Source organism: Rhinoraja longicauda, chromosome 3 (genome assembly GCF_053455715.1).
Source record: "Rhinoraja longicauda isolate Sanriku21f chromosome 3, sRhiLon1.1, whole genome shotgun sequence".
Lineage (NCBI taxonomy): Eukaryota > Metazoa > Chordata > Chondrichthyes > Rajiformes > Arhynchobatidae > Rhinoraja > Rhinoraja longicauda.
Window position 1 is genome coordinate 79,396,661 of NC_135955.1, and position 25,418 is coordinate 79,422,078.

General features: G+C 45.5%; 1 protein-coding gene across 1 annotated transcript in view; it reads left to right on the plus strand.

Moving 5' to 3' along the window:
- Positions 1-24,729, plus strand: part of LOC144592448 (arrestin domain-containing protein 3-like) — a 28,528-nt gene extending 3,799 nt beyond the window's left edge. Inside the window, exons 2-7 of the mRNA XM_078397037.1 lie at positions 553-625; positions 5,216-5,366; positions 7,788-7,890; positions 10,373-10,629; positions 12,536-12,698; positions 21,072-24,729. Of these exons, the coding sequence (XP_078253163.1) occupies positions 553-625; positions 5,216-5,366; positions 7,788-7,890; positions 10,373-10,629; positions 12,536-12,698; positions 21,072-21,121 (797 nt within the window). The 3' untranslated portion in view covers positions 21,122-24,729. The remainder of the gene's footprint in view (positions 1-552; positions 626-5,215; positions 5,367-7,787; positions 7,891-10,372; positions 10,630-12,535; positions 12,699-21,071) is intronic.
- Positions 24,730-25,418: the final 689 nt, after the last annotated feature.

The following is a 25,418-nucleotide window of genomic DNA, read 5'->3' on the forward strand; positions in this document are numbered from 1 at the left end:
TCACCAGGATGTCGGGACTGACATATAATGGAAGAATGGGTCGACTGGGCTTGTATTCACTGGAATGTAGAAGGATGAGATGGGACCTTGTAGAAACATATAAAATTCCTAAAGGATTGGACAGGCTAGATGCAGGATAAATGTTCCGATGTTGGGGGAGTCCAGAACCAGGGGTCACAGTGTAAGAATAAGGGGCAAGCCATTTAAGACTGATATGTAGAAAAATCTCTTCACCCAGAGAGTTGTGAACCTGTGGAATTCTCTGCCACAGAAGGCAGTGGAGGCCGGTTCACTGGATATTTTGAAGAGTTAGATTTAGCTCAGGGCTAAAGGAATCAAAGGATATGGGGAAAAAACAGGAACGGAGTACTAATTTTGGATTATCAGCCTTGATCATATTGAATGGCGATGCTGGCTCGAAGGGCCGAATGGCCTACTCCTGCACCTATTTTTTTTATGTTTCTACCTTTCAGCATTTATTTGCTTTTACTATTTCAGATAGCATCTGCAGTGTTTTGCTGTTGAACTAATTTCTTGACTTTGGTTTTACAGAATCTTCTGACGAAGTTACTGTATTGCAGGAGGGCAGACATGAGTATCCATTCAGTCTTGTGCTTCCACAAATGTGAGTCAACTACAGCATAGATACAAAAATGTATTTGAATTCGGACTATCTAAATGTCCATGAAGTCATTCACTTTCTTTTGAAAGACATGTCTACACAATGGGTAAAACTCCCACCAAGTTTGCTTTTTAGTTGTCCATATTTTTTTGTTGGATATATTTTGTTGGATCCGGCAATATGTGTACCTTGAGTGCTGTTGAGCAACCTGTGATAATCCCTGGCAACTTAACTCATCAACTTGTTGGTGCCAGAGCTGCCGACTCATCCGTCTGACTCAGAGCTGGACTTGCTCTCCATAAACCTGGATTACTGGTGCAATTTTGTTTCCTTTCAAGAAATACCTGAATAACACAGTCATAATCCCTTTATAGTTTCGTAATAGTTAAATCCTGATGCAGGCAGTTTTGCTATAATGTGATAGTTGCATTCCTAAGAAACCTCGCGGTGTAGAAAGTTGTGTTAGAAGAACAATTGTGTTTAGACTTTACTTTTAGACTTTAGAGATACAGCGCGGAAACAGGCCCTTCGACCAACCGAGTCCATGCTGGCCATCGATTACCCCATACACTAACACCATCCTACACACTAGGGATGATTTAAAATTTTACTGAAGTCTATTAACCTACAAACCTGCACTTGTGGGAGGAAACCAGAGCACCCGGAGAAAACCCATGTGGTCACAGGGAGAACGTACAAACTCCATACAGACAGTATCTGTAGGCAGGATCGAACCCTGGTCTCCGGCACTGTAAGGCAGCAACTCTACCACTGTGCTGCTGGCTGTAATGGGTAAGGGAGGATAAGGGCCTAGAAAATTTCGCAGTGACAAAGCATATTTCCCTGAAGGATTTTCAAAAATAAAGGTCTTTTTAATAGGTTTAAGTTCATTTTTGTTACCCTAAGTTAGAAATACTCTCGGCTGTATGTTATATTAATAGAGTATCATCGCACAAGTGTTGTCTGCTTATCAACTTCAATGACCACCTGCTGTGACACTGACAGACTGTGTCCTTAAGGGGCAACTACATCTGATTACTTTAAGAAGTTATATAAAAATATTTTTTTGCAAGAAGTTTGCTTTCTGCTCATCAAATCCCAAAGTAATTTTTAAGTAGTTCTCTGCTTTCTGATCAAAATTTCGTTATAACCAATTTGGCCTATTCAATTCAATGATTCAATGATACTTTATTGTCACATGTACCTAGGTGCAGTGAAATGCTTTGTTTTGCATACATCCGGGTAAAATCATGAGTCACGAGACATGTCAAGTCAAGTCAAGTCAAGTCAATTTATTTGTATAGCACATTTAAAAACAACCCACGTTGACCAAAGTGCTGCACATCTGACTAGGAAAAAAAAGAAACATACAGTGGCAGGCAGCCAAACACAACGGCGCGGCCATCTTGAACAAAATGTTAATTCAATCACCCACAGTCCAACAATAAAAGCACTAAACAGGCACCCAAATTACCCAACCCCAAAAAACCCCCAAAACACAGTCCAACAATAGAAGCATTAAATAGGCATTCAAATCACACACCCCAAAACCCCCAAAAACACAGTCCAACAATAAAAGCATCAAACAGGCACTCAAACCACCCAACCCCAAAAACACACAAAAAAGAAACATCCATCAAAGAAACATCCATCACAGTGAGTCTCCTCCTCCAGTCCTCTCTCTCCTCACTGTGATGGAAGGCCACAATGTCTTTCCCTTCTCCTGCTGTCCTCGCCCGCAGTCAGGTTGTTGTGGTTGCAGGCCGCGCCGGACGGTCCACAGCGGGCCAAGCCCAAGGCGCGTCGCGTCGCAGCCGCTCCCGCAGCCTCCGAAGACGGCCGGCTCCGCTGATGATAAGTCCGATCCGGGGCGGGCGAACACGCTGTCGCTGCCGCTGTTGCTGCACGTCGGGGCGGTCGTGGCTCCCAACATTGAAACCCCCGCCCAGCAGAGAAATATCCCGCGGCCATCTTAGGCCGCGCCGGACGGTGAAATGTCCGCGCCCCAAGCCCCGCGATCCGGGGCGGGCGAACACGCTGCCGCTGCCGGAGCTCCCGATGTCGGCATCCACGCGGCCCGAACCTAAGGCGAGTCGCAGCCGCTCCCGCAGCCTCCGAAGACGGCCGGCTCCGGTGATGGTAAGTCCGATCCACGGACTTGGATGGTAAGTCCGATGGAGGCTGACAGCTCCAGGAGTTGGGCCGATGGTAGGCCGCAGCAGGAACGGAGACACGGCCCAGAAAACAAAGGTCGGGTCTCCGTTCGGAAGGGACACATATTTACAGTGTTAGTTTCCCCCTCCCCCCCACATACACACATAGTACACAAACACAAAACACCACATCACAACTACAACTAAGACAAAAAAAACAACAAAAACACAAAGACAAATGGACCGCAGGTGAGCGGCAGCTGCTAGGGCAGTGCCGCCATTTTGTAATTTATGTGGTGACGCTCATAAACTGCCTGGGTGAGCAGACCTCATCTAGGCAGTGCACAAAAGTCACCACATTTCTGGCGCCGATAAAGTTACACAAAATGAATCAAGCAGACTTATCTTCTGCTCACAGCGGTGGACTAGTCTTGCTGCAGCATGTGGCTGCAGTGTCCCCCCCCCCCCCCCTCGCTGGGTCCCCTCTTCGTTCCCGGAGGCCTCCTGCCAGATCCCCCTTCGTTCTCAAATACAAATTGTGTTCCCTACTTCAACAATTGCATTGCATCCAATTTGTGATATAGAAACACAAGTTTCAGCAGAACGACCTGTGTTAAATATGTAAGAAGAACCCCACTGCCCTTTCATCATGTGGCTTTCTTCTTCTCATTTGTCCTTTACAGCCAGATAGGAAACATTTCTATTCCATTTTGAATTTAGATTTATCACGTAGCACACTGGATGTAAAAGCATACTCTCTGTTGATAGAGTAGTTGCCAATTCAACTTGTGCTTGAGTGTTCACATAGTCTAATTCTTGCATTAAATAGTTTCAGTAACACCCAAATGAAAAGACAGAGGGGAAAGACAGAGGAGAAAGAAGTACCCAATCTACATCGGGTATTCAGGATGTAGATTGGCTTCGGGACTCCCTTACATTGGCCAGTTGGCTGCATTGTTGAACAAAAGATGAGAGAGGTTGAATTGACTGATTTAGCAAACACCATCTGCATGAACTGAGTGATTCTCTTTGGATTCCATTTGTCCACATACTTGGAGTTGATCCTTTCTTTCCCTGGACAGCAAGCAGGTCCTTTACACACTCTGACCCTTCACTGATACAGGAGCATTCATATCCAAGTTTCATCTCAAAGGAACTTTAGATGAACCTTTTGCCAATTAGTGGTTCCCCTTCCTCGTGCTGGTACTCTCAAACTCCAGAATGGTTCAGCGGTGCTTTTATTGTCATATGTGTGAAGTGCTGGCACTCAGTGTCTTTTTCTTACAACCAATCCAGTAGAGTATTACCATACCCCCTGATCCCAGATTAGCAAGTGTACATAAATAGTCTACTGAGCCCGCATGCAAGAGGCACCATGTTTTGGTGCCATTTTCCAAGTGCAGTCCATGTTCTAGTTTTTACGAGCAATGCCCCAGGCTGTCGCAGGCCTCCATCCACCCCCTTCCTAGAATTATTTTTTAGTCCTACTCTACAAATGGACAAAAAAGCAAATTCTCTCCTCTGAAACTGTTACATATCAATGGCTGCAATTCTGTTGTTTCTGACCACATCTGTTGACGTTTCAGTAAAGAAACACGAAAGTGATCGTTTCTAAACACACACACGATTCCCACTGATCTTCCTCCAAGGAAGATTTCCGAATGAAAATAATAGGAAATCAAATGGGAATTCAAGCCCCTGATATCTGTCTGCAATTGGTTCATCTTTTAAACAACCATGCTCTGCATTAGAAACTTTAGAATGAAATAGAAATAAGGAAACATGAACTTATTGAGGGTTAAAATGTGACACAATGTTGAAAAATTGCCTGTTCATTCTCTCCCCAGATGCCAGCTAACTCACTGAGTTCCTCTGGTGCTTTGTTTTTCTTCCTCATGATTGCAGCATCTGCAGTTTCTTGTGTCTTCATGACATTGATGCATGCATATATGTTCCAGATAATTACAGTACCCCCTGTATGATTGAATGATAACAGTTTTTCCATCAGGCATTATCAGTCGGCCTTTAAACTGGATGGCTGATCTTTTCTGATAAACTCCCTGTGTCTGGTCTGATTTGAGAAGATCCCCAAATCAATTAAGATGACATGCGAATGTCTGATTGAAAGACTCATTGAGAGAACCGAGCCATGGTATTTAAAAATCAAGAAAATTGCAGACGTTGAAATAAAAACATACGGTGCCGAAAACACTCAGCAAATCAGGTACTTCTGTGCAAAGAGAAACAGCTTTAATTTTTCAGGTCAAAGATAGGTTTGATGAAGGTCTGTCTAATGATCTGGAACATTAACTCACTGCATTGTTACAGGCATAATTTCTACCCTGGCAATCGTACTGTGAGGGACATTTGAAGTTGCACGCACTAAATTTGTGTTCTGTTATGAGCCAGTGATCTTCATGACTTTTTGTGTTCCCAACAGGCCACCACTGCCTTCTTCCTTTAAGGGTACATATGGTCACGTGAAATATTGGATGACAGCCAAACTGCACAGGCCACTGAAGCTGAGAAGTAAAACCAAAGAACCATTTACAGTATTTAACCACGTTGACATTAACGCTCCCAGATTATTGGTACGTTTTGCAGGATTTTTTGTGTCTGCTTGAAGGAACAATTAGTTGCTTTACCAATCATATATCTATTCATAACATGCTCTCTAACAACGTTTTATCAGAGGGCAAAAATAGACAAACAATCTCATGAACTGAATTATTCAAACCTTACATTTGTACTCAAAGGCATCCAAGTAAACAAATACAATTGAAAGCAATTCATGTTGGGAATTTTCTTTGAAATAATCATTAGAAACCTGTTTAGCAGACAGGGAAGATCTAATGACAGGAATCAATGTTTAGAGGAAGAGGGAGACCTAAATATATTTTCACTGCAAAAAACTCCAGTCATTGAAAACTTCCGCATGGGTTCTTCTGCTTGCTTACTGTTACTGTGCTGACTATTATTATACTTCTGCTTTGGAATGTTCACATCTTTATATCAAATCTCCACCTCCTTGCCCAGCTGGGTTCTTTAGTTACCTCCATTCTCCTCAATGTCCTCCTAACCTACTCATAAAAATCAGGACAATATACAGCATTACAAGTCTGTGAATATATAAATGTGTTACTGTCTACTGTTCCCATCTGCATCAAGGAAACCACTATCATTCCAGCACCCCCAAAGAATAGTGTGACCTGTTTCAAGGTCTACCACCCAGTATATCTAAGTTTGATCATAATGAAGTACTTCGAAGGATTGGTCTTGGCCCATATCTACGCCAGTCTCCTGGACAATCTCAACCTCTGGCAGCTTGCAAACAGGAACAGTAGGTCAACGGAGGATGTCATCTCCCTTGCACTACATTCAGTATTGTATCACCTTGACAATAAAGACACCTATAACAGGAAGCCAGGTCAGTTTTTACAATCATTATCTCTAAACTTTTGAACCTTGGGGCCTGAGGGCCTCCATCTGCACTGCCTTCTACTTGACTGGAGTTGATTAGAATTGGCTATAGCCTTTCCCCCACCATGACCGTCAGCTGGTGCTCCCCAGGATTGAGTGCTCAGTACTTGCTCTACTCACCTGTACACCAATGACTTTATGGCCAAGTACATCGCCAACTTGATCTTTGCCGTTGATACCACTGATATCGGCCGAATCAACAACAATGAAGAGACAGAGTACAAGAAAGAAATTGAGAGCCTTGTGTCATGGTATGAAAACAACAGCTGGGCCCTTAACATCAGCAAGACAAAAGAGTTAGTAAGATGTAAGGAAGCGAGAGAATCCTCATTAATGGACCTGCTGTAGAGATGGTCAACAGCTTCCAATTCCCAGGCATCTGTATTCCTAGCAACGTAACCTTGTATCTTCATACTGCTGTGGTGATCAAAGAAAAATCATCAGTCTATAGTTTTTGAGGTATCTGAGAAGATTCGCCAAGTCCACAAGGATTCTCACTTCTACAGATTTGCTATAGAAAGAATTCTGATGTTATGCATCTTGGCCTGATATGGCAACAACTCTCCTCTCAACCACCTGAACCTGCAGAGTGTGAACACTGCGCAGTCCATCACAGGCTTATCGCTATCTTCATTTCAGTCCAGGCCCCATAGCAGAAGCGTCCATGTCGCGGGGCTGGAAACTGGAATTCTGCTACCACCATCATCTATGGCAACAACTGATGGCTCCCACTGCTTGTCGCCGGAAGCTTGCGTCCTTTCCAGGACGGACGATGTCAGCAACGTCAACATTTGAAACATGGATGATGGACACGAAAGAAGAAGTTTCAGTCCATTTTCCTGGTGTATTGCATTAAGAAGGCTGGGAGCAACATCATGGCTGCTCCCTTTTCTCCCTTCTCCCTGTGGGAGCAAATACAGAAACTTGCAGAACTGGATATCCATACTTAAGAAAAGCTTCTTCCACACTGCTATCATACACTGGAACCAATCACCTCTTTCATGTTCCAATCCTGGAAGTAACACCATGCACCCTTATTTTTAGCTCTACCTCAATTGGTTATTCCGTTATTGCATTTCATTATTTTTGTTGTATTAATTCAGATTGAATGAAAATCTTTATACTATTTTGCTCTGCAGCTTTCGCCTTCGTATTTTTTGTTGTATTTATCGCATTTATGGTTTATGAACATCATGCAAACTTGGAATTTTGTTGCGCCACGGTGCGCATGAGAAACTAATCTGAATCTTAAGTGCATAAACAAAATAGCATCAGCAGTAAAGTGTGAAACCAATTAATTGTGTTTCATTTCTCATAAAGTAAATCATAAAGTTGGAGACCTTCAGATATTTTGCATTCAACTCAGGTTAATCTTTTTTGCTAATTTAATATTTATATCTTTAACCTTTTTTAAAAAAAGACATTGATTCTGATGCATAAAGAAAATCTTTGAACTTGATGGTCTCAGAAACGAATGCCAATCCTGGTGGAAGCCAGAGTGTTTACTGTTTTCTTTTGTGTTATTTTGATAGGAACCACACACAGCAATGAATGAGAAAATTATTTGTTGTTGGTGTTGTGCTTCTGGCCCAATATCACTAAAAGCCAGAGTTGAACGGATGGGCTATGTGGCAGGTAAAAGTCTAGAAACTGTTCTTCTTGCTACTTTGTATCATATTCACCATAATATAACATTAAAAGGTTACTCGTTTTCTGTTTAATAACTGCTATTTGCTTTCTCAAAGATCTTTCTGTGAGGTTTCCCTGCAGCATTTAACAGATCTATACTTACCCTATTGTTTTCCTGTTTATAATTTACATCTCTAGGATAATTGAAAATTGCCACTCACCCGAGGCGGAGGCAGTAGGCCTCTTATGTACTTATTCTATTTATTTAATACCTATTACATTTCAAAGGGAAATGTGTTGATTTCCAGCATGCAGAAACTGCCCCTGCTGTTGTCAATGGAGGTGGAAGAACTCCCAAGAGTTAAAGAGCCCAAAAGCCTCATGCTTTGCCTCAGATTCCATCATGGCCACTTTCCAATCTAGAGACCAATCCATTGCAGCAGAAAACATCATGCCCCCACTTAGAGTCATAGAGTCCTACAGATACAGTGCGGCAGGGCCGTTTTTACAGCATTATGGGCCCCCGGGCAAAGCAGTGTACTGGGGCCCCTACCGTTACTCTCCCCCACCCCCCTTTCCCTACCAGCCCCTCCCCCCCCCCAGTCGTGCCGGCGAAAAACACTTACCGAAAAGCACTTAGCGATGGACTTAGGGTGCTACATTGTTGCGAAAAGCACTTACAGATCGCTGTGAGAAGCACATAGTGACCGAAAATGTTGCGAAAAAAGCACTTATTGAACCTACATTTTTAAAGTAGTATTTATTTATTGCAAGTCACTTAACATACACAGATCAGCATGGGGCCCCTATGCTCGTGGGCCCCCGGGCAAGTGCCCATCAGGCCCATGCGTTAAGACGGCCCTGCAGTGCGGATAGCCCCTAGACCCTTATCCCCATTGATACAACTTCTAACGCGTTTTTTTGGTGTAATACAAAGTTTCTTGGAAATGCAACTGTCATGTTACATCAGAGTGACTTGTACTGGCACACCATTGGTTCTTCTTTATCCATCCTGCTCAATGTATCCTCTGCGGATTCTAATAAACTTGACTAAGGCAAATTTCCATTGATAACATTATGTTGACTCTGCTTGATTCTTCATGGATTGATTCTATTATAAACTAGCTGCTGTGGACCCGTTGGGTGCAAACCTCCTGCATTGGTGTAGCACCCTCCCTTCCCCCACTCCCCCCCTCATCCCCTTCTCCTACTCACCCACTCCATCCCCCCTCAACCCCATTTTTCCCCCTCCTCCCCTCTCCCCCCTCACCCTCTCCATCCCCCTTCAACCCCACTCCCCCACCCCCCCCCCCCCCCATCCACTCCATCCCCCCTTAAAACTCCCCCGGGACCGGGGGTGGGCGAGTGGGGAGAGGAAAGGGGAGAGGGAGCCACTCACACCGGCCCCGGGCGGCCATCGCGGCAGCCAGCAGCAGGAGAGTTCTCATCATTCATTGGCCGTCACTCGGGCTGGTCCCGCCCCCCCTCTGAGCGGCAACCCTACCCAACTGCGCACACGTGGATCCGGCGGCCATCTTCTTTTACCTTCTCCCATTGTGACATCGAACACGGAGGTATTACTGCGCAGGCGTGGTTGATGGGCAAGGAAAGTGGAAACGCAATTTATTAAAGATTAAAATATGAATGACTCTTAAAATATATCAACAATTTGAACGGAAATTGCTACTGCACACCGCAGGCCAATGGTGAGTATGGTGGGCCTACAATTGTTGCGCTATCGTGTACCGTTTCAGCTGTATTTCGGGAACAAACAAACAAACAAACAAACATACAAGATAAGAGTTTTAGTAACACATATAGATAGATAGGTTTCTAAATATTCTGTTTTTACTTCCTGTTGCATTCCAAGATTTTCTCAACAACAGACATTGGACCAACTGGCCTGGCCTGTTATTATCTGCTTTTCATCTGGAGTTTTCCAATTTATTGAGAGTTTTCCAGAACTAACTTTGGAAGATCACAAACTATCACCATCACGTTATCCACCTATTTTTCTATGAGTGTGTAAGAAGGAACTGCAGATGATCCTGGGATGCAGATCTTTTTTTGGGGAGATACAGTATGGAAACAGTCCGTTTAGTCCACTGCGTCCACACCGACCACTGATCGCTCGTTCACAGTAGTTCTATATTATCTCTCATCCCCTCTCTAAACTTGGGGCAAATTTTACAATGGCCAGTTAACGTACAAACTTGCACATCTTTGGAATGTGGGCGGGAACCAGAGCACAGAGAGGAAACCATTGAGGTAACAGAGAGAACATGCAAATTCCACAAATAGACAGCACCCACGGTCAGGATCGAACCCAGATCTCCAGCACAGTGAGTCAGCAGCTCTACCAACTGCTTGTGAAAATCCTTCTTCAATTATCCTCAATTTTACTTACTGACTTTTATTATTGTAACTAATTTGCTACGTCCAGAAGGAATATACAAGATTATATGAATTTTGCATTTTGTACTTTTAGGTGAATCGGTTGAAATATTTGTTGAAATTGAGAACCACTCTTCCCGCAAAGTAGTGCCAAAGGCAGCCATTTTGAGATCAACCATATTCCACGCAAAATCCAAGAAAAGGGGAATGTCGGAGGTTATAATCAAAACCGAGGGAGAGCCAGTTCTAGCCGGACAAAATGACAGTCAGAATACAATGGTATTGAAAATCCCAGAATTGATTCCAACACTCATGAACTGCACCATTATTCAGATGGACTATTTAATTAAGGTAAATAACTTTGAATTACAGTTTTGAGTGGGGACAATGGGAAATATGGACAACACCATAGAGTGTGCAGTAATGGCAAGCATTCAGAAGTGGAGCTCACTGGTTACAGCATACTGTTCTATTAATCTTAACTTCACCTCACTACTATTTTGACTGCTTTTGCCCTCTAGCCCTCATCTTCCACCCAAATCATTTTGCATCAAAACCTTTAACGTTTGAATAAAATAGCATTAAACTGAAATGAAGAACACTGAACATAGAACAATCCAGCACTGGAATAAGTGCTTCAGCCCATAACGTCTGCACTGACGATGGTGCCAATTTAAACTAATCCCTTTGCTTGGACATGATCTCTATTCCTCCATTCCCTGCTTGTTCAGATGCCTGTTTACATTCCTCTTAAACATTGCCATTTTATCTGCTTCCACCACTTCCCCTTACCACTCAGTAAAAAGATTTTCAGTAGGAGCAAGGATAGAGTCATTGAGTTATACAACATAGAAACAAAGCTTTCAGCCCAACAAGTCCATGGCAAACATCGTAACTATTTACACACAGGGCATACTAATTCCATTTAATTCTACCTACACTTCAGTCAAGTCCCCCGTCCCCCCCCCCCCCGATTCTAAACATAGAATGTAGAACAGTTCAGCACAGGAGCAGGCTCTTTGGTCCACAATCATGATGCTAAATTAAACTGCACGTCTGACTGAAAGTGGTCTATATCCATTAATTCCCTGCGTGCTCTTCTCTCAGAGAGTGGTGAACTTGTGTAATTCTCCAACATGGAAGGCCATGTCATTAGAGATATTTAAAAAAAGATGGGTTCTAGAAACAAAAGGCTTTGAGAGATTTAGGGAGAGAGCAGGAATGTGACATTGAGACAGTGAGTCAGGCAAAATTGTATTGAATAGCAAGACTAAAAAATCCAAATTATCTACTCCTGTTTCCATTTCCTATTTTCCTTTCTCTAAATAACAATTATATGTTTACAGTAATTTACGACTTTCAAGAGACATTTGGACAGATATAGGGACAGGAAGGGTTTGGAGGGCTCTGGGCTAAATGCAGGCAAAAGGCCCAGCTTAGTCAGCATGGACAAGTTGGGCTAAAGCTGCATAGCTCTATGACTCCATACTCGCTTAAATGTGCAGATTAGGTTTAGTAATCTACTGCAACGTATCTTCCCAATTAAGTTCGGCATTACTTAAGAAACAGAGACCAGGAAATCAATGCACCAGAAAAAGGTGGCAGAGCATTAAGTTCTGTTAGGCCTGTTTGATTGTAACCTGATATAATTGTTTGGGCTGCATACATGTGTGATGGTGTAAGGGAGAGGGGAGGGCGGGGGGGTATACTTGGCTGCATCTTCAGAGCACATTATCAACCTGAGTTATAAGCAGGCTCCTGTTCTCAATTATATAATACTGTCAACATTTCTGTAAATGGAAATCATGTAGCTGATTGTTTAGCAAGAAAATGCAGATGAAGGCAGACACAAAATGCTGGAGTAACTCAGTGGCTCAGGCAGTATCTGTGGAGAAAAGGAATAGGTGACTTTTCGGGTCGGAAACTGAAGAGGGGTTTCGACCCGAAACGTCACCTATTCCTTCTCTCCAGATATGCTGCCTGACCCACTGAGTTACTCCAGCATTTGTGTATCTATCTTCATGTAGCTCTTTTTCAGGTATCTCAGATTCATTTATCTTGTTATGATGTAAACAGTGGAATTAGCAGATTGTTTATCCGTCCTTCAGTAAGCTCCGTGGCTCTGCTGGGGTGGTGTCAAATGTTTGACTCAGTGTGGCAATGGTTACTGTAAGTGTGGAGCAGAGATAAAGGAAGGTACTAAATATGTTGGAGTTGAGATTTTTTAATCCTTAAGGCTGTGCATGATGTTCCTTAGGTAACTCTAGATATCCCACGTTCAATGAGTTTAAAGGTCGATTTACCAATAGTTATTGGTACAATTCCATTGCATTCTCTCGGTGGCCCAGCCAATGACTTCAATAACCAATATGGGATGAACTACAACAACGTAAACCATGACTTCCCTGAAGGATCTGCAGGTAAGGACAAGATTGAGTTATTGAGTAATATAGCACGGAAGCAGGCCCTTTGGCCCACTAACCATGAAGCACACATTCACGCTAATTCTGCACGAACTCCATTTTATTTCCCCACATTCCCATCAACTCCCTGCAGATTCTACCGGTCTTACACAAAGGGCATCCTACAGTGGCCAATCAACCGGCCAACCTCAACCAATCATTGACGATGTGAAGGAAACAGGAGCACATAGGGAATTCCCGACCGATTACAGTGCAAACTCCATACAGACAGTGCTGGAGGTCACAATCTTGGGTTCAGATTTATTATCCGGTGCTGTCCGTGTTAGACTAAGATCAAATCAATGACTTTCCAATAATGGCGGCACAGTGGCGCGGTGGTAGAGTTGCTGCCTTACAGCGCCAGAGACCCTGGTTCGATCCTGAATACGGGTGTTGTAAGGGGTTTGTACATTCTCCCCGCGAACTGCGTGGGTTTTCTCCGGGTGCTCCGGGTTCTTCCCACATTCCAAAGACCTACAGGGTTGTAGGTTAATTGGCTTCAGTAAAATTGTAAATTGTCCCCGGTGTGTAGAGTGTGGGGATCGCTGGGTGGCGCAGACTCGGTCGGCCGATGGGAGGCTGTGGGGTTGAGTGTCTCAAGGATGAGGGATCTGAGAAGTGGCTATGTGCATATGACCATAGAAAGAGTTGGGAAATCCCCAGGAGCAGAGCTTTATGTCTTTGGCACCCTGTCTGTCATGCTGGAAATGCTGCCAATTACACTGTGAGTACACAAGAGTAGTATTAATATTTCCAAAATCATTTTTTTATTTAACCAGCCTATGATTTCCCAACACTTGGTACAGAAATATTGCAGCAATTAATTTGGTTTGTTAAAAATATTGAGATTCTTTTTTGACTTTTTAATAGTTTTCCTTAAAGTTATGGCAGGCTGCCTTAGGATTGTCAAATGTACATCTTTTTAGATTTTATTTTTTTTTAGATTTAGAGATACAGCGCGGAAACAGGCCGTTCGGCCCACCGAGTCCGTGCCGCCCAGCGATCCCCGCACATTAACACTATCCTACACACACTAGGGACAATTTTTACATTTTACCCAGCCAATTAACCAACATACCTGTACGTCTTTGGAGTGTGGGAGGAAACCGAAGATCTCGGTGAAAACCCACGCAGGTCACGGGGAGAACGTACAAACTCCATACAGACGGCGCCCGTAGTCAGGATCGAACCTGAATCTCCGGCGCTGCATTCGCTGTAAGGCAGCAACTCTACCGCAGCGCCACCGTGCCGCCCATTTTTCTCTTGGAACTGCATGCATTTCCCTACTGGGAGGAAAGCGTTTTGGAACCTGAATATCTCATACTCCCTGATTAGTGCTCACTGGGGATTTTTCAGCACTGCTCCTATGTTGCGTTCCTCCTGTAGTCCTAAGTATTTTAGGAACAGAATCACCATAGAAACATAGAAAACAGGCGCAGGAGTAGGCCATTTCTGCCCTTCGAGGCAGCACCGCCATTCAATATGATCATGGCTGATCATCCAAAATCAGTATTCTCCCCATATCCCTTGATTCCGTTAGCCCGAAGAGCTATATCTAACTCTCTCTTGAAAACATCACTGTGTCTATCAATGTTAATAATGGCCGTGAGTTTACATTACAAGAGTGGAGCTGAAAATTTAATGAACTGTGATGACAATCTGGAATTTCTCATTTTGTGATCAACTAACTTCACTTAATAGATTATAATAACTGAACGCAATGGCTGACGTATAACCTTTCTTACCCTCAGAAAAGAATGGTTTAACACCAGAGTGTCAGTGATAAGTCAGTTAATGATCTAGTTGTAGTGAGTCCGATAGCGATGGATGCTGCAGTCAAAGTTTATTAAACAGCTCTAAAAAACCGGTGACAATTCGCAACACTCAAAGCTCTAGACTACTACCTAACGTCTTACCTAAAAGGGTTCCAACGCTAGACTGCTCGAATCTCTCGCGCAACCCACCTCGTGACCTCGCTAGCCAATCCGAGGGTTCGACCATCCAACCAATCCCTATGTCCCGACATGACCCCCCCCAGAACCCTCGATACCATACCGCACGGGCGCCCGGACCGCCCGACCCGAACGCGTACGAAGAGGGGAGGCCGGTATCGCCAGCGTGGCAGGAGGCGGGAAGGTCCCCGCCGATGGAGACGATGGGGACGCCTTTGGAGGGGGAGGGAAGATGGAGCCCGCCGATGTAGGCGATGAAGGCGTAGCTAGAAAAGGCAGAGTGAACCCCACCGAGGGCGGTGGAGGCACGAGGGGGGAGGGAAGAGACGCAGTTGGTGAATCAGGTGAGTCGGCCGGAGGTCTACCCCGGCGAGGAGGTTGGGCCACCAGCACGGGACGGTCCGGGTCCAAGTGGGCCGGTTTGAGCCAGGAGACCGAAACGAGCTCCTGACGGGTTCCCACCTGTAACGTGAAGGTAACCGTCCCCCTTTTCAGCACCTGGAACGGGCCCTGGTAGACCGGCTGTAGAGGGGGGCGATGGGAGTCCCGCCGGAGGAAAACGAACTCGCAATCCTGCAAGTCCGCCGGCACGTGCACAGCTGTACTTCCGTGACAGGAGGCCGGGACTGGGGCCAGGGAACCTACCCGCGCCCGGAGAGAAGCCAAAACCGACGGGACGGACGACGGCAAGGGGGAGGACAAGGGAATAATGTCACCCGGCACCCGCAGGGGCGAACCGTAGAGAAGTTCCGCCGAGGAGGTACCCAGATCAGCCTTAGGGGCCGTGCGAATACCAAGGAGGACCCAAGGCAGCTGGTCGGCCCAGTCAGGGCCGGTCAGGCGGGCACAGAGGGACGCCTTCAGCTGTCGATGGAAACGCTCTACCATCCCGTTAGATTGGGTTTGATAGGCGGTGGTCCGCTGCAAGCGGGAACCATACAGCTGCGCAAGCGCGGCCCAGAGGGACGAGGTGAATTGGGTGCCCCGGTCGGTAGTGATGATAGCCGGGACGCTGAAACGGGCAACCCAATGCAGCGCCAGGGCCCGTGCACAGGAGGCCGCCGAAGTGTCCGACAACAGAAGAGCCTCCGGCCAACGAGTAAAACGGTCGACCACCGTTAGTAGATGAGTGTAGCCCCTAGAGTAGGGCAATGGACCAACCAAATCCACATGGATGTGGTAAAAACGGACAGGGGGAACCACAAAAGTCTGGTACGGGGGCTTGACGTGGCAGTGGACCTTGGAGGTCTGGCACGGGACGCAGGCGCGGGCCCAGGCGGCCACCTGCTTCCGCAGGCCGTGCCAGACAAATCGGGCGGCCACCATGGCCGAGGTCGCCCGGATGGACGGGTGAGCCAGGCCATGAATGGCCTCAAAAACCTTACGCCGCAGGGCAGTCGGCACCACCGGGCGAGGACGGGGAAGGGAAACGTCGCACCAAAGTGTGGTACCTGTGAGGCCGCACGCCACCTGTTCCAACCGCAACCCCGAGGCTGCGGAGGCGTACGCTGAGGCAGTTCCTTCCAGGCGCTGAGCCTCCGCTAGTTCCTGGAAATCCACCTCGCCCCCCACCGCAGCAACAGAGGAAGTGGCCGGCCGGGACAGGGCGTCAGCCACGGCGTTAAGCTTACCCGCGATGTGGCGAACATCGGTGGTGAACTCAGAAATGAGGGTGAGATGCCTTTGCTGGTGGGCCGACCACGGATCAGAAACCTTAGAAAACGCAAACGTAAGGGGTTTGTGATCCGTGTAGGCAACAAAAGAGCGGCCCTCCAAAAAATATCGTAAATGGCGAACTGCTAAATAGAGGGCCAGGAGCTCCCTGTCAAAGGCACTGTATTTCAGCTCAGGTTTTGCGAGCTGCCGGCTGAAAAATGCCAGAGGCTGCCAGTGACCGTTGACCTGCTGCTCCAAAACCCCACCCACCGTCACGTCTGAGGCATCCACCGTCAGGGCCGTGGGGGCAGAGGGACGGGGGTGCACGAGCATGGTGGCGTTGGCAAGGGCGTGTTTAACCGCGGCAAAAGCCGCCTCTGCAGCTGCGGACCAAACCAACTCAGCGAGGTTACCCGCGAGGCATTGAAAAAGGGGGCGCATGATCCGAGCTGCCGCAGGCACAAATCGGTGATAAAAATTCACCATGCCCACGAATTCCTGCAAACCCTTGATGGTGGTAGGGCGGGGAAAGGTTTGGACGGCGTCCACCCTAGCGGGCAAAGGAGTGGCCCCGGCCGATGTGACCCGGTGACCCAGGAAATCCACCGCGGACAGGCCGAATAGGCATTTGGACGGGTGGAGGATCAGACCGTGGTCTTGCAGCCTCTGGAACACAGTGCGAAGGTGGACCAGGTGCTCTGGGACCGAACGACTAGCCACTAGAATGTCATCAAAATAAATAAATACAAAAGACAATCCACGACCCACATGGTCCATAAGACGTTGGAATGCCTGAGCCGCGTTTTTGAGACCGAACGGCATCCTCAACCACTCAAATAACCCGAACGGAGTAATCGTAGCCGTCTTAGGAATGTCCGGTGGGTGGACAGGGATCTGATGATATCCCCGCACCAAATCGATTAAAAAAAAAACCGTAGCCCCCTCAAGTCTGGCTGAGAAGTCCTGTATGTGAGGGATCGGATAGCGGTCAGGCCGGGTTGCAGCATTAAGATAATCCCCACATGGTCTCCACCCCCCAGATGCTTTAGAGACCATATGCAATAGACAATAGACAATAGGTGCAGGAGTAGGCCATTCAGCCCTTCGAGCCAGCACCGCCATTCAATGCAATCATGGCTGATCACTCTCAATCAGTACCCCGTTCCTGCCTTCTCCCCATATGCCCTCACTGCGCTATCCTTAAGAGCTCTATCCAGCTCTCTCTTGAAAGCATCCAACGAACTGGCCCCCACTGCTTTCTGAGGCAGAGAATTCCACACCTTCACCACTCTCTGACTGAAAAAGTTCTTCCTCATCTCCGTTCTAAATGGCCTACCCCTTATTCTTAAACTGTGGCCCCTTGTTCTGGACTCCCCCAACATTGGGAACATGTTTCCTGCCTCTAAGGGGGAGGCCCACGGACTATTTGACGGTCGAACAATCCCCAGTCGTTCCAAATTGAGGAATTCCTCCCGAGGCATGGCCAGCTTGTCGGGAGGTAGGCGCCGCGCCCGGGCGAATACAGGCGGCCCCTCAGTAGGGATGAAATGGACGACACCATGCTTATCGGAAGGTGCATCGAAACGCTGAACGAGGAGCTGCGGGAAGTCAGCGAGGACCGCAGCAAACTGGCCGGGGGCCGTGGTGATGGCCTTGATCGACGGGCAGGGTGGGGTGGCAGGTGGAGGAGCAGCAGGTTCCATACTGCTAGCCGAAGGTTGTAGGCCCTTCCCGCGGACGTCTGCGACCAACGAAAAATCCCAGAGGAAATCCGCGCCCAGAATGGCCTGGCCCACGTCGGCAACGATGAAATCCCAACGGTAGGTCCAGGACCCGAAGGACAGGGACATGGCCCTCTTGCCGTAGGTGCGGATGGGACTGCCGTTGACCGCAATGAGGGATGGACCCTTCCCACCTGCTCGCACTTCGCAGTTGTAGGGAGGCACGATGCTAACAACCGCTCCCGTATCGACCAAAAAGACGGTGCCGGTACCTTGATCTGTGGCGTAGAGGCGGCGATTGCGGCCGATCGAAACTGCCTCTACATTCGATCGGCCGAGGCATTTACCGGAAACGAACAAGGGGCCCTGCAACTTCGGGCTTCACTGCCGCACCGCTTATGAAAAAAACACCAGCCACGCCTGTGCGGCTCTGTTGCTCGGGGCCGCTGCCAAATGGCGGGTGCTGCAGCCCCGTCTTGGCGGGCTGACTGCCAAATGGCGGCCGATGCGCCGCCACCTTGGCCGCGCGGCCGGCTGCTACTAGGCCTCGAAACCCGATTTACCGAGTCGTCCCGAGTGGAGGCCCACGTGACGAGAGCGTCGGCTTTTTCTGCGAACGCTACCGGGTCTTCAAAAGAGACGTCCGCCAACACTAACCTGACGTCCCGGGGCAATTTCACCCGGAATGCCGCTTCGAACATCATACACGGCTGGTGGTCGCCGATCAAGGTTAGCATCTCCGTCATCAAAACCGACGGCAGCCGATCCCCCAGCTCCGGTGAATGTAAAAGCTTCAGAGCCCGCTGGTTCTGGCTACAGACAAAAGTCCTCAGCAGGAGCCTCTTGAGCCCCTCGTACTTCTCGGTTTGGGGAGGGTTGGTCAAGTACCTTCCCACCCGCGTGGCCACCTCGGGCTGTAGGCAGCTTACCAGCAGGTGGAACTTTTCCAGGTCTTCTTCCACCTTCTTGAGGTGGAACTGGGATGCTGCCTGCACGAACCACAGGTGCGGCTGATGGGCCCAGAATGGGGGTAGGTGAAAGCCGCTCGCGCTCTGCTGCCCACTGTTCGCTCCTACCTGCGACATGGTCCTGTGATCTTCGGATCACGTTCAGGGTCACCAATGTAGTGAGTCCGATAGCGATGGATGCTGCAGTCAAAGTTTATTAAACAGCTCTAAAAACCCGGTGACTACTACCTAACGTCTTACCTAAAAGGGTTCCAACGCTAGACTGCTCGAATCTCTCGCGCTAACCCACCTCGTGACCTCGCTAGCCAATCCGAGGGTTCGACCATCCAACCAATCCCTATGCCCCTACATAGTAGCATATATCACCTGCTGACTAACCTCTTTGCTTCGCATTTGTGTTTCCTATCCCAATAGTCAAGTTGGTTTTATTGTCACATGTACAAGTACAGTGAGGCACAGACACAATGAAGAATCTTGCTAACAGCTGCATCACAGGCACAGAGACAAACACACAAAACAACTTATACATAAATTATACACAAATTCCACATAAAAAATCTAAAGAAAGACTGCAAAATCCATCCATTTTGTTTTGTGACTGATGAGGTCATTCCTTTCTAACTGCAGTGTCCTTATGGCCGGGAGGTCATTAATTTGATGATAAACACTGCTGGGTTATTCCCTTTAATTTCCAAGGAGGGATGCTTTACTTCCCTCCCCTTTAGCTAAAGGCTGCAAATCCTGCTTATCAGGCCTAAAACAACAACCTGGCCTAGAGTGGTTAGTAAATTAACACCAGTGTTTTGTCTCTCTCTATCATATGGTAACATTAGTTTATTATGGTCAGGTGTACTGAGCTATGGTGAGATACTTTGGTTTTGAAGCACGTGACAACAGTAACCCAACACAAACATAAGGTAGAGAGAGAGAACACAGTTGGAGTTAATTACCCATGTGGTCCGGTCCAGATGGTTTGCAGGATTTGCAATCTATAGCTAAAGGCAGCTATGTCAGCCTCACATTTTTGTTGTTTGGTAGAGAACAGTCTACAGTTGTTCATTTACACGTGTGTAAATTAAACAATGCATTGTGACTCTGCATGTATTTCCATAGACAACTAACCCCATCTTGATCCAATTTGTTTCAAGTCCAATTATTGCCCATTTCTCCGTTATTAAGAAACGTTATTCTGTCTGATGCTTGCCAAGTGTTTTGATGGGAAAAACTCTAAACCTGATGAATGTTCACCAGAGCAACAGTTTTGAGCATTAACATTTAATAAATGTTTTAGGGATGAAACCAGGCTTGGTGGGGCTACTTTTCTGTGGATTATGTAAGGTTTGTGGAGAGCCAGACCTCACTTCTTTAGAGAAAACAAATAGTTAACAAATACACATTAGCTACTCCTGCATCTTCTTCAGTTCACATTCTACTGTTCCAGAGGTTCATTTAAAAAAAACGTAGATTCCTTATGGCATGCTAGGAGGCCTGATGTATTGTCTTAAGCTGCAGTGTGCTGGCCTGTTTAATATTAGTTGTGTTGAAATGCTTTCTCATTGCAGATTAGGCTAAAGCATTTGTACTGACCTCCTGGAGTTCCCAAGCACTTATGCTGGGAAATTTACTCACATGCCTTGGGGCCTGTCCTAATTCCGTTTCCAGGAACACTTTCGTTTGAGTGGAAAGGTAAAGCAGTGCAGGGGAAAGTGCAGTGTAGGTTTCAGATTACCCCAATTATTTTTTTTTAGTGTATTTAAATAATTTTATTTTATTTTTTGCAATTTGATAAATTTTGAATGTTTGGCATATCAAATACATCACTGATCATTTAAGGTGATTAGCGCATTTGGTTACAGTCAATTGATATTAGAGTGTTTTTTTGTCATTTCCATGTGTGAAGCTTATTCACCCCTACCCCTTAATACAGTCTGTGTTGAGAGATGGCAGGAAAGGATGTTTGGAATGTTAGTCCGACTCAAAAAAGATAATTATTTTAAAAATGTGGGTAAATGGCTATGTTTCGTTTATTTTCAGTGGAAGCTGGTTTTCAAGCCACCAACAAGAATCTTGGCTACTACACATAAAGGGAATGGAAATTCTTCAGAGGTACAACAGATTGAAGACTTAATGAAGCCTTTGGTGTTGGGTGTATGATGTCTAGATTGGTTCTTGAGTCATCTGGCAAAATCCAACTTCTCCTCAAAATATCTTCAATTTAAAGGCGTATAAGATAGAATGGGACACAATAATCATAAACCAAAAAACATTGTTATTATTCCTTTGTTTTATTATATTTCAGAATAAGGGCATTATTAATCACTTTAAATTGCCAATAACATATTTGCATGAACAGCACCAAAGCCAATGCATGTGGGCTGTATTGTTTTGTTACATATTGGTATTGTTCTCCCTAACTTCAGAGAATGGCATTCTTCATCTTTTTCAATTTTCATAAGTTGATACCTTTTGAAAATATATATTTTATTTGTATATGTATATGTTTGTATGTTCTGTTATAATATCATCAGTCAATGTCTCGCATCTATGTACATATTTCATGTCATTATAAATTACCAAATTGGTGAACATTTTTCCATACGTTGTACAGCATGGAAACAGACCATTTATTCATCTTGCCTAATTGAACCTCCTCCCATTTTGACTCATTTAAATCTATCAGCAGAGTCCTACATTCCCTTCTTCTTAATGTACTTGTCCGTCTTTTTAAATGTATACATTTTTGTCCGAGACTCTCATAGTTAGCAAGTTCCATATTCCCACTACTCTTTAGGTAAAGACGATTTCTTTTTTGAATTCCCTTTTGGATTTCTTATTCATTATCTTACACTGAAAGTCTCTAGATGGGCTCCTCCCCACAGATGGACACATGTCCACTGCTTCTACTCCATTAATACCTTGGATCATTTAAAACATTTGTACTAAGTCACATCAGTACATTAGTGGGAACTATAGGCCAGTTAGTCTGTCTTCAGTGGTTGGTAAGATGTTAGAGTCCATTATAAAGGATGAGGTTACGGAGTACTTAGAAGTTCATGATAAAATAGGCCGAAGTCAGCATGGTCTGACAAATTTGCTGGGATTCCTTGAAGAAGTAAATAGTAGGACAGACAAAGGAGAGCCAGTAGATGTTGTATACCTAGATTTTCAGAAAACCTTTGATAAGGAGCCACATGGGAGGCTGCTAAGAAAGATGAGAGCTCATGGTATCAAAGGGCAGATACTAGCATGGATAGCAGGTTGGCTGGATGGTAGAATAAAGGAGCTTTTTCTGGTTTGCTGCCAGTGACTAGCGGAGTTCTGCAAGGGTCCTGGGGCCTGTATATTAATGATTTGGATGGGGGGATTGAAGGCTTTGTGGCCAAGTTTGCGGATGATACGAAGAAAGGTGGAGGGGCAGGTAGTGTAGAGAAAGCAGGGACTCTGCAGAAGGACTTGGATAGGTTGGGAGAATGGGCAGAGAAGTGGCAGATGAACTGTAGTGTAGCAAAGTGTGGAGTCATGCATTTTGGTAGTAGGAATAAAGGCGTAGATTATTTTCTAAATGGGGAGATAATCTAGAAATTAGAGGTGCAAAGGGACTTGGGAGTGCAGGTGCAGGATTCGCAAAATGTTAATCTGCAAGTCGAATTGGTAGTAAAGAACGCAAACTCAACACTAGCATTTATTTTGAGAGGGCTTGTATACAAAAACAGGGATGTAATGCTGAGGCTCTGCCAGGCCGCATTTGGAATATTGTGAGCAATTTTGGATGAGGAAGGATCGTGCTGGCTCTGGAGAGGGTCCAGAGGAGGTTTACAAGAATGATCCCAGAGATGAGTAGGTGCACATATGATGAGCATTTGACGGCACTGGGCCTGTACTCACTGGAGTTTAGAAGATTGAGGGGGGACCTCATTGAAATGTACAGAATAGTGAAAGACTTGGATAGAGTGAATGTGGAGAGGATGTTACCACTAGTGGGAGAGTCTAGGACTAGAGGTCACAGCCTCAGAATTAAAGGATGTTCTTTTAAGAAAGAGATGAGGAAACTGGAAAGGGTGAAGACATTCATGGGGATGTTGCCACGACACTGAGCTATTGGAAGAGGTTGAAAAAGCTAAGACTTTACTCCCTGGAGCGCAGGAGGATGAGAGGTGACTGTACAGAGGTGTGCAAAATCATACGATGGGTAGATAGGGTTAATTAGTCTTTTACGCAGAGTATTGAGAACCTGAGGGCATAGGTTTAAGCAGAGAGGAGAATTAAACATACACCTTTTTCATTACTCTCACTTGTGTCCTATTCATCGCAAAGTCTTGTAAATGTTCTGTTGTTTGTTTAACAGAATATATATTTGTGGATTCTCCATGCCTTTTTAAATGTTTTGTTTTGTAACATCATCATTTGCCAGTGCTATTGGCTATTTAATCATCCTGTTCAATTCTCAGCCTTATGACATCAGCCTCTCTCTCATGTATAAATCTGGTATACTTCGTACTTAAATAGTTTATCTTTTTTAAAGCATTTTATGATCAGATTGGCCTAGATGTTCCCCTACTTTGTCTTCTTTTAATTCTCTCAGTTTGAATTGAATAGGTGATCTTCCTTTGTTGGGTTATTGTGCTTATTGTGTCAGAAAAGAGTTTTTATATGTCATAGGAATTCTGTGTTATCACATTTACCTGTCTTTCTATCCATAAGGTCATAAGTAATAGGAGCAGAATTAGACCATTCTGCCCACCATGCCCACTCTGCCATTCAATCATGGCTACCTCCTAACCCCATTAATTTTAGGGTCATTGAAATCCTCAATGATCACTACTGTATTTTTCAGTCATGGTCTCTAAAAGAGGATTATTTTGTAATTATTACCTCATTATGTGTGAGACCTTTCTTGGCAAATTAGCTTCGATTACAACAGGAACTACTCAGGAAATAGTATTTCACCAACTTCAATATGAACATTTAGTTCATAAGCTAACCGACAACAACCCCACCAACACACACCTTTTTCCCCTCTCTTCCTTGTGCCCCATGTGGATACTCATTTAGAAACATAGAAAATAGGTGCAGGAGGAGGCCATTCGGCCCTTCAAACCAGCACCGCATTCATTGTGATCATGGCTGATCATCCACAATCAGTAACTCGTGCCTGCCTTCTCGCCATATCCCTTGATTCTGCTAGCCCCTAGAGCTCTATCTAACTCTCTTTTAAATTCGTCCACTTTTAGGTTGAATTGGCCACTCTTTTGAATTGGCCTCTACTGCCTTCTTTGGCAGAGCATTCCACAAATTCACAACTCTGTGGGTGAAAAAGTTTTTTCTCATCTCAGTTTTAAATGGCCTCCCCTTTATTCTTAGACTGTGGCCCCTGGTTCTGGACTCCCCCAACATTGGGAACATTTTTCCTGCATCTAGCTTGCCTAGTCCTTTTATAATTTTATATGTTTCTGAAGGTGGTGCAGTGCAAGTGAACTGTTTTGTAGTGCAGGAGTCAATACGTTTCATGCCCTGTTGAGGAATCTCATGTTTAAATTTATATGCCGATTGAATGGTTCTCAGAATTCCATCATTGTGCTGCTGGTAAATCCTGGTTTCAGAGCCGTGAGATACCTGTCACCTATGTGGAAACATTGGTATTGTTGCCTTTTCTAATTTAATTTAATTTTATATGTATATACTGTGTACTGTATGTGTATTCTAATGGACCATGAGTCTGCTTAATAAATTTTAATAATAATAATATAAGACCCCCTCTCATCCTTCTAAATTCCAGGGAATACAAGCCCAGTCTTTCCTATCTTTCCTCATATGACAGTCCCACCATCCCGGGGATTAACCTCGTGAACCTACGCTGCACTGCCTCAATAGCAAGGATGTCCTTCCTCAAATTAGGAGACCAAAACTGCACACAATACTCCAGATATGGTCTCACCAGGGCCCTGTACAACTATAGAAGGACCTCTTTACTCCTATACTCAAATCCTCTCGTTATGCATTCCCCCCTTTCCCCTTCCTCTTGTCCTCTTCCATCCATATCCTTTCCTCTGGCTTCTCATTTCATGACTCATCACCTTATCTTTTGGCTTTTGACCTCTGCCCTTAGTCTAACCATTTGCCAATTAAACATCCCTCCCGTGTATGGACCCATCGCGTGCCTGGCTTCGTCAATCTCCCGCCTCTCTTCCAGCTTTCTTCCCTACTCTACAATCATTCTGAATTTGGGTTCCAATCTAAAATGTGGCCTCCTCATGTCCTCCTGAGGTGCTGTTTGACCCGCTGAGTTACTGCAGCACTTGTGTCTTTTTGAAATCAAATTGTTTACATATAAAAAGCTTTCTTTAAAGATTCATTTGCGACTAGAATACTACCAGGACATAA